The sequence below is a fragment of the Athene cunicularia genome (assembly GCF_003259725.1).
Source record: "Athene cunicularia isolate RWA chromosome 4 unlocalized genomic scaffold, athCun1 chr4_part2, whole genome shotgun sequence".
Classification (NCBI taxonomy): domain Eukaryota; kingdom Metazoa; phylum Chordata; class Aves; order Strigiformes; family Strigidae; genus Athene; species Athene cunicularia.
This window is the reverse complement of record NW_020799099.1, coordinates 7,864,500-7,880,599: the sequence shown is the minus strand read 5'-3', so window position 1 is coordinate 7,880,599 and position 16,100 is coordinate 7,864,500. Positions and strand designations below refer to the sequence as shown.

The 16,100-nt window shown below is 47.9% G+C and overlaps 1 protein-coding gene across 1 annotated transcript in view; it reads left to right on the top strand.

Annotated features, from left to right (window-relative positions):
- The window catches only part of FRAS1 (Fraser extracellular matrix complex subunit 1), a 173,025-nt gene extending 158,110 nt beyond the window's left edge, over window positions 1-14,915 (top strand). Inside the window, exons 59-73 of the mRNA XM_026847900.1 lie at window positions 213-369; window positions 1,051-1,251; window positions 3,011-3,198; window positions 3,382-3,657; window positions 4,670-4,902; window positions 5,293-5,453; window positions 6,234-6,448; window positions 7,810-7,960; window positions 9,024-9,131; window positions 9,298-9,457; window positions 9,946-10,062; window positions 10,740-10,906; window positions 11,221-11,426; window positions 12,583-12,729; window positions 13,706-14,915. Coding sequence (XP_026703701.1) covers window positions 213-369; window positions 1,051-1,251; window positions 3,011-3,198; window positions 3,382-3,657; window positions 4,670-4,902; window positions 5,293-5,453; window positions 6,234-6,448; window positions 7,810-7,960; window positions 9,024-9,131; window positions 9,298-9,457; window positions 9,946-10,062; window positions 10,740-10,906; window positions 11,221-11,426; window positions 12,583-12,729; window positions 13,706-14,290 — 3,072 coding nt within the window. The 3' untranslated portion in view covers window positions 14,291-14,915. The remainder of the gene's footprint in view (window positions 1-212; window positions 370-1,050; window positions 1,252-3,010; window positions 3,199-3,381; window positions 3,658-4,669; window positions 4,903-5,292; window positions 5,454-6,233; window positions 6,449-7,809; window positions 7,961-9,023; window positions 9,132-9,297; window positions 9,458-9,945; window positions 10,063-10,739; window positions 10,907-11,220; window positions 11,427-12,582; window positions 12,730-13,705) is intronic.
- The last annotated feature ends 1,185 nt before the right edge of the window (window positions 14,916-16,100 follow it).

Genomic DNA, 16,100 nt, shown 5'->3' with positions numbered 1-16,100 from the left:
TTTGTGGAAGTAGATCTCTTCATTGCTGTGTGTCATCATGGAGCTGTGTGGTTTGTCCACACTGAAGTAGCAGCCTTAAAAAAAGAAGTGTTTCTTCCAGAATTGACAGTACTCAGACGTTAAACCCTAGATAATGAAGTACAGTATGCCTTTTAAGTGGCTTCATCAGATTTATGAACATTTGCTGTTTTCTCCTGCTTACTTGGCTTTAGGTGAAGAACTGCAGTGTTTATATCAGTGATGACTCTGCCTTTGAACCAGAAGAGCAGTTCCAGGTGTATCTTGGTAGCCCACTTGGAAACCATTGGAGTGGAGCTAGGATTGGGAAGATGGACATGGCAACCATAACCATCACCAATGATGAAGATGGTAAGCGAGGACACTCAACAAGGATGTAGTTGTAGTGTAGGATGCAGTCCCAAGGTAGTCAGCACTATCTTGTCAAAAGTTTGTGGTTTAATTCAGTAGACATGAATGCCTTCAGTCACATGGTCACCACTCTGCGTGCAGCTCACTGGTGTGTGATGGCTTTGTGCACTGGACTGCTCTTAAGGGAGGGACTGAATAGCAGTGGCTTGAACCCAATATTTGTCCCATTTCCTGCTCCTCTGCAGCTGCAGACAGAGTTGCTGTGCTTCCCCCAGGAGATGTTGCCTTTCCCCCACAGTGTCACAGCCGGGAGAGATCTGTGGGGAAGAAGGGGGACACCATGTCCCTCTGCTGCGACTGCTAGTGGGGGGCCGTTACGCCATCATGTGGCGTGGATCTGAGGATGCATGGTTCAGTGGGAGGCAGGGGATGGGGGAATCATTTGCCATCTCTGTAGCCCAATACATGTGTTGGATTTTGCCCCATCCTTGCCCTAATTCACAGCCAACCCTTCCAGCTGCAGTTTTGGCCCCCGCTTTAAGGAACTCCTTGCTCTGAAGATGTGTAGATAGAGTCTAAAAGGAGATGACCTTAGCTCACCCCAGTTGCTGAATGCCCTTCACCTGTAAAGTCAGCTGGTGTATAAACCTGAGGCTTTTTTCTTCACTGCTGTTTCTCTAGCACCCACCATTGAGTTTGAAGAAGCTGCATACCAAGTACGGGAACCACCTGGCCCAGAAGGTGTTGCTGTTTTAAATATCAAGGTGGTCCGGAGAGGGGATCAGAACAGGACCTCAAAAGTCCGCTGTAGCACCCGTGACGGCTCGGCTCAGGCTGGAGTTGATTACTATCCCAAGAGTCGAATGCTCAAATTCAGCCCAGGTAAAGGGTCCTCAGAGGGAAGGTTAGAGGTGGTGGCATGACATTTTGTGTATATCAGAAAGGAGCATTGAGTAAATATTCAGGTGATATGGAAGAAGCCACTTTTTACATGAGGTTTACAACACAACACAGGTCTAACTGCTCCTGGTGAAGTGAACTACATTAGCTATAAGAAGGCATAACATACCGTTAGATTTTGGGGTTTAGATTTGATTTCGGGTTTGATCTTGGGCTCATCACAGTCTTCATGGGAAGAAACACCTATCCAGCTCTTCAGTGTGGTACAGGTGGAGTGTAGTGGCCAAAATAGTGAGTCAGAGTGTTCTTTTATTTTTCTGCAGGGCAGGCGCCATTTATTTTTCAAATAGTACATATTTATGCTCTTGTTAAAGCTCTTACTTCATAATTAGCAAATCAGCAATTAGACAGCTATCAACCTTTTCTCCTATCAGCATAAGACCACTCTAACACAAGCTGTACAGACCAATCACCTTCTTGTTCACGTGGCTGTAACTTCTCACAGTTCAGGACTTTTCCACAGTTCAGTGTTGCAGTTGTCTGTTGTTTTTCCCTGCCACCTTGGCACAACTCAGCAGTTCCTTATCTTTCTCCCAAGGCCTGTTTCTCATCAAAGCCTAGCTGCTTCTCAGGGGCTGCAAAGAGCTGACAGGCCGATGCCGACTTGCCTCTCTCCCACAGTGGGGTGCAAGAGTTTTCCTTTTTCCTTACATTAGACATGTCCTTTCCCCTCTCCCCTTCTGGTTGCCCAGTCATTCTCATTCACACACAGTGGTGTTCTGAGCACCAGCCCTCTCCGCTCAATAAGCAAAGTGCCAAGCTGCTGCCCAAGCAAGGGGGCAATGAAAAAGAAGAGGGAATGAAAGCCTGGAGGTGGTGAGCTCTTTACTGAGCAGAATGGAGAAAGAAACTGTAAAGGGAGACAGAGAGATGGTTGATACTTTACTTCTAATTTCACAGAAAAAATGGGAAGGCCGTCCCAAATCTTGCCATGTTTTCTCTGGTGTATATCATTTCACCCTTCACAATGCTCTGCTGGGTAAGAAGAATCTGAGGTTTGGTTGATTTGGGTTTTTTTTTCTGTTTTTTCGGTAATGTATCTTAAATACACTACACAGACCACTTACTATGTGGTCTTTTTTAAAGTGTGTCTCTTCTGGGCTGCAGCCTTGCACTCTGCTGTGGCTATAATTTTGCTATGCAGAAAGGCTGAACTGTAAAATGAAGGGTGGTCAGGACAGAGGAAGAAGCGCTAGCATTGGGCAGGCGAGAGTAAAGTGGTCTTCAGAGGATGTCAGCAGAGGTCTTCAGCAGAGATCTTTCAGGATCCAGTGCAACAGCTCAGATGACATTGCTGGACCAAGAAGCTCTCTACAAACAGTTCTGCATACTGGTGTGAGAGAGAGCAGAGATGCTCACAGCAAGGGTGGGGATCATAGATTTTTACTACAGACAGCTAATGCAAGACAGGCATTATTAATCCTCATATGGCATCTGCCAGTAAATCTATCACCAATTGGATCAGTTGTCATAGCTGGAGTTTTATGTACGGAGTAGAATCTTGTGTGGATGGGGCTAAATTATTAGTAGCAATGAGCGGAAATAAAATTTATAATGCGTATTTTATCATAATGTTTCAGCGGTCATAGCTTAGACCAGCTGTGTGGGGTTTTTATGATTTCAGAGCAATATCTGATGATGAATTAAGTTCTCTCTGTTTCTCTCGCATTTCCTCTCACAGGTGTGAATCACATCATGTTTAAGGTGGAGATCATGTCCAATGAAGACCGGGAGTGGCATGAGTCATTTTCTCTTGTGCTGGGTCCAGATGATCCGGTGGAAGCTGTTCTTGGGGATACCAGCACCGCAATAGTGACTATTTTGGATCAGGAGGCATCAGGGAGCCTGATTCTACCAGCACCTCCCGTGGTAAGTTGCCTGTTGCAATGGATGTGATTTAGTACCCTTCAAGTACAGACTGAAAACCCCGGTGGAGCTTCTGAAATAAAATTAAGAGCTGCAATGATGTAGCAGGCTCGGAGTGTGTGGGAAGGTTTGCCTTTTCTGCTCCTTCCCTTGGCCCCAGGTGAATGCCATCTTGCATCCACACAGGTCGTCACCCTGGCTGATTATGACCGAGTTGAAGAAGTGACAAAGGACGGTGCAAAGAAATCCCCTTCCCCAGGCTACCCGCTCATCTGTGTCACTCCTTGTGACCCTCACTTCCCCAAGTACACGGTCATGAAGGAACGCTGCAGCGAGGCTGGGATCAACCAGTCTTCCATACAGTTCAGCTGGGAAGTAGCAACCCCCACGGACGGGAATGGAGCCAGGTCACCTTTTGAAACCATCACTGACAACACACCATTCACTAGCGTCAACCATAAGGTATGTGGGTAGGTACCGGCGTGGCAAAGCTGCAAGAGCACGTGGCCTAAGTCACTGAGGGCTTGGGGCAGCTCTGCCGGTCTGTGTACATGTGAAAGTGGGTTGCGTTCCTGCAGCTGTAAAGTCATGCACCTCAAAAAGTGGCTGTGCCTGAATAAGAGCTCAACACGCTGATGTGAGCTGTGTTACCAGGGTTTGGCTGTGGGATTGTCTGATTTCTCTCCGTCCTGCTCAAGTTTCAGGAAGGGCGTAGCTCAAGCTATGAACTTCAGGCACTCCTTTTGCTGCATTGCTCCATGTGCGGCCCGAGACCTCTCTGTCCCTGGACTGTTCACATTCTGCCCAACAAACAGAATTACTCTTTTCCTTTGAGGGCTTTTCCCAGGCCTCCCAACTGTGATGTCTCAGCTCTTCTCAGGCATTCAGCTGTGTTTCTAGACCATGCCTACTCATGCAGGAGTCTGAGACACTTGTAGTGGGTAGCACACACTTCAGCTACACAGAGATTAAAACCTAAAATCTCCCTGGATTTGGGAACTGGCATGAGACATTTGGATGCTTCTTTGGGGATTACAGTTTTTCTTTTGGCTCTGGAAAATTCGGGAGTTCTTCACTGAGCCTGCTAAAAGCACCATTTCTGCTGACGTGGGAAGTAACTGTGAATGCTCTTCAGTAAATCCCTGGTGGCGGGAGACAGATGGAACCTGGCAGATCATAACAGCTTAGGCTCCCTCTTCCCTTCCCTTCAGTACGTGAGCAGAGTTTGGAAGCTGTAAAGTACCCAACATGCTTGAGCATCTACTGCAGCGTAGGTAGTGAGGCCAATCACACCTGCATGCCCCAGTGGCCAGCAGCCACTGGCACATAGGTGCTCCTAGCTTGCGTTTGCCTGTGCCTCGCCTCCGTGCTGCCTCAAAATGCCAGGACAAAGTGATTTTACTACGCAGTCAGATGTTGTGATGCTGGTGTCTTTGACCCACGTGGATGTTTCTCCTCCTTCATTCCCTGGCAGGTGCTGGACAGCATTTACTTCAGCCGGCGGTTCCACGTGCGTTGCGTGGCCAAGGCTGTGGACAAGGCTGGCCACGTGGGCACCCCCCTGAGAAGCAATGTAGTTACCATAGGCACAGACAGTGCCATTTGTCACACTCCCGTCGTCGCAGGGACTGCCCGAGGTTTCCAGGCACAGTCATTCATTGCCACTCTGAAGTACCTGGATGTCAAGCACAAGGAGCATCCCAACAGGTAAGAGCCTGGAGAAGGGGAGAGTGCAGTCTTTCCCCAGGGCCCCTGGGGTTACAGAGCTGGCCTGGGTCAAGAGGAGAACCTGTGTCTGAAACCAAATCCCTCTGTGCAGTGTGCCCTCTTGAACAGCCTAGAGTGCTCAGGGTGGTGCTCCCATTCTTTTCCTCGCACCCTGCTTTGCTGAGGGGGTGCCTTTCCCCTCAGGAAATTGGAGTTGGTGGGACAGCTTAAGGAGCAGGTGTGTAGATGGGGAAATCTAGCTGAGACAAAATGTCAGGCTGCCACTAGCAGGGTCACCCTACCTCTGCTGTGGGGTGTGGGGTAACACGTGAGGCTCCCACACCTATCAGGGCTGATCTTTCCTGCTGTCTCATCCATTGTTTGTTCCAGAATCCACATCTCAGTGCAGATCCCCCATCAGGATGGTATGCTGCCCCTCATCTCCACCCTGCCACTGCACAATCTGCATTTCCTTCTCTCCGAGTCTATCTACAGGCACCAGCATGTCTGCTCAAACCTGGTCACCATCAGAGACCTCAGAGGCATCTCAGGTAATCTTTAAAGCCAGCCTTTGCTTTCTGAGCTTGGTGATAGGGAGAAGCCAGTAAAGAAATGCAGAGAAGGCAGCTTTGTCTTCCTCCGGACTCTCTTGACATTGTGTAAATAACAATTAATCTTCTTGTACTAACAGCAGTGAACAGAGTTGCCCCATTGAAGATGAGCTGTGATGCACATGTTTAAAAGATAATGAGGTTAAGCAGCACTGCTCTGTTTGAGGAGATTGTAGGTTCACACCGTGCTGGTGGTTTTCTGCTTTTCAAATCTGTCTTGTGATATCCATGTGGTTAGAGAGGGACCCACAGGAAGCGGATCACTGCGTCTGTGTCACTGAGGTCTCCTGTGTGGCAACAAGAAGCAGCAAAAGCAAATTCACTGCTGAAGTAGACACCAGAGCCGAAGGCAGAAGGCAGTTTGTGTGTCTGACACTCAGGGTAGCATGGTCCACGCTTGTTCCATGGTGGGCAGGGGGTTGTACTTCATTCTGTTCATTTCATACTCAAGCTGTTCTGCATTTCTTAAAGTTTAACTTCAACCTGTAACTAATAGGGTTTTTTTTAGGATTCTTACTCCATTCCTAGAACATTTTCCCCTGTGAAGACCTGTGTATATTCAGTTTGGCCTCTAGGATAATGAAGGGAGAGGGGCCCATTAAGTCCCTCACATAATAAAAGTCACTGATGTGATTTGAGAGTGAAAATGGGACCTCAGTACTTGGCCACGAGCTCTTTGAAATCTGAAGCGATCGGTTTCCTGATGTCTCTTCATCCCAGAGGCAGGCTTTCTGGATGAAGTGACCTACGACAGCATCATTCTCGGTCCTGGCTATGACCGCCCTTACCAGTTTGACCCCACAGTGAGAGAGCTGAAGACCATCCAGCTCTATAAGCACCTCAACCTGAAGAGCTGCATTTGGACTTTTGATGCTTATTACGACATGACAGAATTAATTGATGTCTGCGGAGGCTCTGTCACCGCTGACTTCCAGGTGAGATGCCATATCCAATACTTTTCCACGTAATCCAAATCTTTCCCAGTTCTTAGGCGGAGCTCCACTTTGTGTACGTGTATATTTGCTGCTCTGCTCTGCACAACTGGAGCATTTCCCCCTTTTTTAACTAGAAAGGAATGGTGCTTTGTGAAATGCACTTTTTTTTTTTTTGTTGGAGTAACATAGATTTTATTCTCTTAATCTTAAGAGCAACGGTAAAATATTTTTTTATATACAAGGATGTACTGGAAACACAAAACATTCTCAGCTGTGCTCAATTCTTTTACAATTTTGACTTTTCTCTTAGTCAGTATAAAAGAGCAAAGAACAGAGCAGGGGCACATCCGTTTGTACTCCACAGTGGAGTGAGGTCATGGGAATTTTTAAGTCATTTCTGAATTAACTGTCTGGCAGACCAAAAGCCAAAAATGTTCTTCTAGAAAATAATGGCTTTCGCTACTAGACATGTCTCACAGCCCTCTCATGGATGGGTTATACATGTACATCCCACTCAAGTGAATATCTCATCTTTGTTAGGTTCTTCTATTAAATTCCCAGTCAGAATGTTATGGCCAGCATCATCTCTTTTAATTCCTGCCAGTCTGGAATACTTTGTTAACTTTCCTTTTATAGGTCAAATTATTTGTACAAATCCAGAGAAGCTACTTCAACTGAACAACTGCATAATTTAGTATGTGGAGACTGGCACCAACCAGTCTGGAATGTCTCTCTGAGGTCCCTCGGGCTTGCAGAGTACAGCTGCACTCTGCAGATAATAAATGGCGTATATATAGCCAGAGAACTGTGCTATTTCAGATACTCTAAGGGCCACTCCTGAGCAAGCAGGATTGCTTGTTTTTTATTCACGGAATTGGAAACTGGGGGGTTTTCTAAGTTGAAGTTGTGACCACAGCTCCTTTTGTACCATGACACCACAGTGTACTTTAGCACTTATTTAAAATGCAAGTTTGTCTGAAGTACCTATATGTAAAGGTAAATAAAGTTCAGATAGTCTTCTCTGACTTAATTATAGGAGTTTTGTAGTATGCGAGGAGCACTCTGTGCTTGCATACTTTTTCCCATCAGTCCATTATTAGTTGTCAAATGGCAGTCCAGCAATAACCTTTTGCAAATCAGCTAATTGTTTGCTAGACTTTGTGGAGCATGGACATTATATTCCTTCAGAAATACTTTGTCCCCACATTACGGTCCCTGTGTTTAGGACATCCATGGTCCAGAACTGAAAAGGAGTCTTCTGTTGCAGGTACTCTGGCTTTTGTCTCCATCTGCAGAGCAGAACACAAATGCGGTGTCTCCTGTGGAAGGTGCATAATGACCTTTCTGGGTTTTACTGACAGGTACGGGACTCTGCTCAGTCCTTCTTAACAGTCCATGTCCCACTCTACGTGTCCTATATTTACGTGACAGCACCGAGAGGTTGGGCTTCTCTTGAGCATCACACAGAGATGGAGTTCTCCTTTTTCTACGATACTGTTCTCTGGAGGACAGGTAGGTCCAAGGCATTTGAAGTGGTACAGGAGAATTGGTTTGTCCTTGTTTTTGCCTTTTTCTTAAGTTTCTTCACTGCCACCACAGTCCTGTGCATGGGTAGCGCTCCCTGAAGTAAAGGGCACGCAGGCTGAGGCCAGGTATGCCTGCATTTGTGTAAGCTTAGCAAGGGGGCTGGTGTTTCCCCCTCAGCCTCTCTCTGTTAATGGGAACAGTTGTCACTGAGCCCTAGGAAGTGCTGCAGGGAAAGAGCTTTCCCTTCATCAGTGTCTCCACAGCCAGGCTGAGGTTGCTCCCTGTGGGATATTTGGAGTGATTTCTCTTTAAGCTTTTCAGTGATTCTCGTGTGGGGAGCTGCAATCACGTCCTCAGCCTCCTGGCTCTCACGGATGGATTTTTTTCCCATAGTATCCCTTTGTTTGTTAAAACAGCAGTGCTCCTAGCGGCGAGCCCTGAATCGTTCCTGTCCTCTGCTGGTGGGTACATCCAAGATCTAACATCTGTGTGTCTATGTGTGGTTTATCCTGTGCCTGGGAGTCTTCTATTTCTAGCTTGCTAATTTTCCTTTCCCACAATATTTGGAGCCTGTGTGTGCTGGGAGCCCGTGCCTGCAGCCTTGAGCAGTACTGCTGCTTAAAGGGCTACAAGGAACTGACAGCACCTCACCTCAGGTTTTATTCTGTCAGCAGTGACACTAAATATTGGAGAGGAGAGACTTGCAGAGCTTTGTTCATGGAAAGACACTCGGGAATTAAGGCCAAGATTACGCAGAAACAATTATCTACAACTTATTATGTTGTAACAACTTATTATGTTATAGGCTAATTGTAGTGGGGAACTCAGTGTATTTACTTCCTTTATGCTTCAGTGAGACTTAGGCAGCACATGTGGATAATGGAGAAAAGTGTATAGCTGGCTCACTGGAGGATGATCCCAGTTAAACCGTGCCTTTTTGGAGCGCTCTCAAATGCTTCTGGAGCTGCATGGGGCTGACAGAGCCCACTTGAGGACCCACTGTGCTGTGTGGCCTCCCCAGTGACTTTGTTCTTGCTGCACTGTGCAGGGATTCAGACAGACAGCGTTCTCTCAGCCCGGCTGCAGATAATCAGGATCTACATCCGTGAGGATGGCCGGCTGGTTATCGAGTTCAAGACACAGGCCAAGTTCAGAGGTAAGAGCATTTGTCCTGCTAGAGGAAGAAATCAGTGTACAAATACAGATAATATAGATCTGTTCTGAAAACACAGGTAGCAGAAACATCCCTCTGTGCTGAGGTGTCCAGCATCAGGGTCTCCCCATACTCTGCCTTATCCATCACTTCCTTGTCCCCACCCCAGGGCTTTTTGTAATGGAGCACCACAGCTTGCCAGATGTCAAGTCTTTTTTAATGACTCCAGACCACTTGGGAGGGATCGAATTTGACCTGCAGCTGCTGTGGAGTGCTCAGACTTTCGACTCTCCCTACCAGCTCTGGAGGGCAACCAGCTCCTATAACAGGTGAGGGCTGTGGGTTAAGCTGCTGCCAGCAGCTTCCCATGGCACAATGTGCTTCTTAAGCAATGAATGTGCATGTAGCTAACAGCAGTGGCAGAGCGGTTTCAGATCCAGGCCTGAGAGAGCAATCCCTGTTGCCCTTTCAACAGTCATCCCATGCTTGGTGGAGGTAGGTATATTAAGATCTAGAAATATTTGGTTCACTTTTCTAAAAAAAATCCTTTTTGTTATTAGTTCTGTCCATGCCTGTTTATTCTTACAGTCTGTGCTCCTTGCACAGAGTTTCAAATTAAATGCTGCAGGCCCAATTGTCCCTCCGGCGACTGCTAGAGTAGATGGACATTTCTGGGGCCAGGAAGAGGACCTGCTATGAACTTTCTCTTGCCCGCTTACCCTAATTAGAAAATGGTGGGTGTTAGGAAAACACATCAGCCGGGTGAAGAGCTTGGAAGTCTCGTTTGGTGACCATGGTGTCTCCTGTCTGTTCCCAGGAAGGACTACTCTGGAGAGTACACGATCTTCTTAGTCCCCTGTACTGTGCAGCCCACGCAGCCGTGGATAGAACCTGGAGACAAGCCCCTGCCCTGTACGGCTCATGCTCCTGAGCGGTGAGGAGTCCCCGTCATCACAGCAGCAGGACAGTTTCATCCCGTTTGGGTTGTTTGTGTGGTCCCAGCAGGCGTGTGGCACACTGCTGCAACAGCAGCAGGAAGGGAAGAGGGGAGGGGAGGAACCTCCCTTTTGACCGTCCCCCCTTCAGGATGGTGAACAGTTGCTGGCTGGGCTGGTGGTCAGGGGGCTCCAGACAGTCTGTAGCACAGCAGGGTCTGTTATTCCTAAGCACAAGCCCGGCATCTTTGCTTTCTTTAAAAAAAAAAACTTTCTTAAAAAAAAGTTGCCTTCATCTGTGTGCCTGCCTTTCCTCTGTCACATTTAGTGAGACTGTGGACTCCCAGACCAGAAGCTGTCCTGGGCTGTCCCATGTCTCAGCCAGCAGTTTTCAGCCTCGAGGCTGCAGAAGCCCACATAGCCTTTGGCTGGCTCCAGACAGAAAGAAAATCAAACCTGTGGGGAGGCTTCAGCGGGTAGTGCAGAGCCCTGCACCATTACCGAGAAACCGGGGAGGGGCAACAAGTCATCCTGGGTTGAATGCCACCCTAGCACGGGCTTCTAGACTGTAAAGTGGGAGGGGAGAAAGGTGAAGCAGATTGTGTAGGTCACCACCTTGTAACTTCAGGATGTTCCCAAACTAAACCTCCTCTTCTTTTTCCTGTCCCAATTTTAGATTTTTGATCCCAATTGCCTTCCAGCAGACAAACCGCCCAGTTCCTGTTGTCTACTCCCTGAACACGGAATTTCAGCTCTGTAACAACGAGAAGGTGTTTCTGATGGACCCCACCAAATCCGAAATGTCTCTGGCAGAAATGGATTACAAAGGGGCTTTTTCAAAGGGTCAGATTTCTTTAGTTTTCCTTTCCTGTTCTGCTTCTACCTAATGTTTCTGTCTTCACAACTTCCATTCCTCTGAAAGGGTAAAAACTTTGCTTTGCCTCTTTTACAGCAACAAATGGCATTTTGAGCCTGTTACAGCCCTATAATGGCATGAAAGGACAAGAATGTGCTCTGACACAGTGTTTAGTCATCTGAACACACAAATCAAAACCCTTCAAAACCCAGAGCTATGTGTAGTTTGGTTTATTTGCCTCTAACAATGGCTTTCTTGTTGAATTGGAGAATTTAACCTGTTTTTCTCCCAACCTCCTCAGGGCAAATCCTGTATGGCCGCGTGCTCTGGAACCCCGAACAAAACCTAAATGCCGCTTACAAACTGCAGTTGGAAAAAGTCTATCTGTGTACGGGCAAGGATGGCTACGTGCCTTTCTTTGACCCAACGGGCACCGTCTATAATGAGGGGCCCCAGTATGGCTGTATTCAACCCAACAAGCACCTCAAACACCGATTTCTCCTCTTGGTAAGTTTTCTGTTGTGGACAAAACTGCAATGTTGAGTATTGTGTGAGACCATGTCCGGAGACGTCTGGTCTCTCGGCCTCTTGCTGACCTAACAGACCTGGGAACTAAATTACCTTCCTACTTGTGGGGAGGGGTTGCATGTTTAGCTCACATTAGCTGTTTCAGGCCACATGTTCTCACTGGCCTGACTGTCCCAGGTGACGTAGCACTGTTGTTTTTCTGTTTTTCTCCAGGCACCCCCAAACCCTGCAACATCCTGCAGTCTCCAGGCAGACCCTGCCACCCTCCCTGCCCCCTGCACCTTCGTGCAGCCACAGAAAACTGGAGCCAGAATAAAGCGGGGTGCCTGTGCTAAATGCCTCCCTCATCTGGGGGGGGGGTCTGAAACACTTGCAAAACTCCTCTGCTTCTGCTTTCTGTTTGGGGTTTTTTTGACAACTACAAACAGATTCTGACTACAAGGGGATGATAAGTGAAATGTGTATTATTTGCAGTGCTGGGCAGACAGGAGCAAACCATGAAGACAGGATCAGGTTTTCCTCAGTCTTTATCCATGAGTATTTCTTAATCTGAAAAAAACAAAAACAAAAACAAAAAAGCCACAATTTAGGAAGAAAAAGAATTGATGTACCAAATTTCCCTTGATCTCTGCTTATGCTATGCCTTTGAATTGACAAAACTGCCATCGTATAATGGGAGATTTATTTACCAGTTACACAGAAGTTCCTCTCATATAAATCTACGATTAGCTCCCAAGATGCACTCAACTGTTCTTACATGCTTTGTAGTTAACATGTGCCAGCGTCCTCGCTGGCAGCCCTCATCACAGGACAGGGGTCATGTTAATGGTTTTGGCGTGCATCTTTGAGCTGGCTGACTAAACTCTTCTGATCATCAGCCCTACAAACCTAATATTGACACAGTCAGTGCTAAACCAGTATGAAGTCTCTACAAATGATATAGCTCAAAACTATTTTCTGTGCAGTCAGCTGTATGTTAAAGAAATGTCCATGCCCATGTGTAGGCATGGAGACTGGGCATCTGGGTTCGGTTTCTGCAGCAGGACACGGGTGTCATTTAGTGATCTGGCTCCTGGCTTCCCTTTGGGAAGGTGACAGTGTGTGCTCCTCTTCCTAACACCTCTCTCATTTCCAGGACCGAAACCAACCAGAAGTGACAGATAAGTATTTCCACGATGTGCCTTTTGATGCCCACTTTGCTTCCGAACTGTCCGAGTTTCATTTGGTAAGCAGCATGCCCGGAGTCGATGGATTTACTCTCAAGGTGGATGCTCTTTACAAGGTACATACAAGTGATATCAGTAACCCAAAACTCACTTCTCTACCCAGGATGTCCTAAATGCTCTAACCCTAATTGTGAATTGTAGGCTCTGCGCCTGACCCTGCCTAAAGAAACCAAATCCATGCTAGGGTAGGTCTTGCAGCCTTCTGCAGTTCAATAGCAACCCTCAACCAACTTTTCTGATGGCGTGGTGGGCGCCACCTCCACGTCCACCCGCCACACGGTCTCCATGAAGCGAGGTGCCCTCACGTATGTACGCGTGATCATCCGTGTTTGCAGATTGTGCTGTAGCCGGCCTCTCCTTCATTTGGGAGATGAGAGATCCGAGTCTGTTCAGCAGCAGAGCACGTAAGCAGTGCTGTCCCTTCCCCTGAAGGCAGCCGCAGCTCCCAGTTGCAGGGGCCCATGGCCTCTGCTTGCGGCTCCGATCTGTGAGCAAAGGAGGGCGAGTACGAGGCTTGGGGGAGCCGAGCAGATTGTGACAGAAGGAGGGACACAGAGGAAGCTCTTGACTGAGGGCATAATTTTAGATCCTGATTTCTGGGGCTTTTTGTCCTTCCCCAGAGAGGCCTGCTTTGTAACCTGGTGAGCTTTGTTTGCTGAAGGGGCTTCTTGGCCTTGCTAGGATTGTACCCTAAATTAACAGGGAAGCCACTTAAGAAGCAATCTCCAGCACAAAAAATGAAGATGAGGAATTTATTCTGGTGTTTTTTTCCCAAAGCACTCAGGAAAGAAGCTCTTTAAAACATATTATTAATATTCTGGAATTATTTACTGCAGTTGCAAATACTGACAAGACTGAACACCTCACTCAGTGAGAAACGTTAAATAAAAACACACTGAGCTTTTTTGTTGATACTCACACAAGTTGAGAAATAGAACCAAAAATGCAACCAGCTCTACCTTTACTTAACAAAACCACTTGCTCTAAAAGCTGTAGTGAATATTTCCTGTGTGTGCCTTCCCTTTCTTAAAGGTGGAAGCTGGACACCAGTGGTACCTTCAAGTCATCTATGTCATCGGCCCAGAGAGCATGGCGGGGCCGCGCGTTCAGCGATCCCTCACTCGCCACTGGAAACGCACGCGCAGGGACTTGGTCGATGGCAATGGGAGGCTGATGCTGGACGACTCCTTAATCTACGACAACGAAGGCGACCAGATCAAGAATGGCACCAACATGAAGTCGCTGATCTTGGAGAGGGAGGAAGCCGCCATCGCAGCCTCCTTATCTCAAACCGGCGCTTCCCTGGGGAGTGCCTTTGCTGCCATCACCCTGCTGCTGCTGGTGCTTTCAGGAGTTTGCCTCCTCACCAGGAAGTGTCGGAAGCTGCGGAAGAAGCGGGAAGCTGCCCGAGCAGCCCCGGAGGAGCACCCCCTGAACACCAAGGTGGAGCTGCCCAGGGGCACCGGGAAGGCCCTGGACAGCCGGTACTGCACCGTGAGGAACATTAATATATTGAGGGAAACAGGGGGTGTCAGCGGGGGGAAAGGCAGGAAGGTGAAGCAGGTGAACTTGGAAGTCAAAGTCCACAGCAATTTGCACGATGGAACAGAAGTTTAACAGAGCGCACACTTTGGTTTGGTCAAAGCTTTTTATAAATTGTCAAAAAAAAAAAAAAGTTAATCCAAAAAAGAAAAGCTAAGAAAAGTCATGATGGTATTTTTATACTCTTGTGAGAAGGAGTGGCTCTAGCTCACCTCTGCCCTCAGCTGAGCTGCCTCACTGCCCAGCACCACTGGAGCCAGGCAGAGTTCTCCATCCATGCCTCCACCATGCTCCTCCCCGAGGGTGGCCTGGGGACCCCCGCACCTCCCTCTGCAGCCTGTGGCAGGGCAGCGTGGGGACACTGTCCCCCCCGGCATGGAGGGGTGGCTGTGTGTCAGCTGGGGGAGAGCAGCAAGGACCTGCAGGGCTCGGGGTTGGTTCCCCACCTCGTTGGGAGTAAATTAAGAAAAGCAGCATCTTCTTGGTTAATACCCAAGGCAAGCAGCCTTGGTTTGCTTCTTAAAATGAGGCAAAACCCTACAGTGAACCAAACTGCAGACCTGGTGCTCAGTATCTGGGGGCCGGGAAATTCATTTTTGGGTGGTGCTGGCTGTGGGGAGTGGCAGGGACATGAATTGTCACGTGGCATGTTAACTGTCCTCTCACCACACAGCAGAATAAAACTTGAATACAAACCTGACACAGAACGTGACTGGGGTTATCTTTCCCTGTGCCTCCCCTCCTTCAGCCCCTGTCGTTCCCCAGTGGGGTGTGGGTGGGTGGGATCCCCTCAGGGACTTCTCCATGGCCTCGGGGGTGACCAAGGCTCAGGGCTCCGCATCTCCTCCTGTGTGGACAATACCTGCTGTGCTGCCGGGGCAGGTACCAGCAGGGGTTTTGGGGGGGGTCCCTCCCACTGGGGCCGGTGTCATGTAGAGGACCTGGGACTGGGTTGAAGCCCCCAGGCCACCATCTACCCCCTGCCCAGAGCTGGGGGAGCCTCTGAGTGTGTTGCACTTTAATGGTAATCACAACGACTGAATACTTAGTAATTGGTACTGACTGATGATGAAATGTAGAAAATATCATAGATAAAATGTAGATAAACACTGAACAGTCAGTGGATCTTGAAGGCAGGGGTTGAATCATGGTTCAGGTCAGGAAAGTACCTTTTCCTCCAGTGCTCTAAAGCCTCTGTTGTTTAAAGCACCTGGCTTTTGACAGGTCCTGTCACTGTCATCACCTGAATAGTAATACATTATCTAAAAAGTTTTATAAACTTTATCTAAAAAGTAATGTATTTATAGACATTGATTAATGGGTTAAATATTGAAGGCATTTCATAACCACTGAACAAGTACCAGAAATCAGAGACCATACTTGTCTTTCAGCACTGAAAAGAGCCTGTTGCAAGGCTGTAAATCATTCCCACTCCTTGATTAGGAGTATCAAAATTTAATGCTGAACACACTGGGAATGTTTAGCTCACTGCAAGTGTTGTACAAACATTGAAAAAAAGGTTGGCAATCAAAGACATTGAAGCTCGGTGCAGGTCTGGCATGAGCCAATTACACCCTCTGCTCCTAAAGGCATTCTGGGCATGCAACGGGCCATAAATCAATCACTGTCATAACCTGACTACTGAGATCATACTGAAAAATTATTAATCAATTAGTTAACAAATGTTGGGTAACAAGACAGTAACTATTCTGGGCATTATACAAACGAGTAAGACAAGAGCTGAAGATGGTGTTGGGGGTCTGAGAAGTTCCTTTCGCCCCCTCTCAGCTGTTCAATTCCGCCCGGTGCGCGCCGGCCTCGCGGACCGACGGGGCTGGGGCCCTCGCAACCCGCCCGGGCCACCCAGCCGCGCCCAGCCCTACGT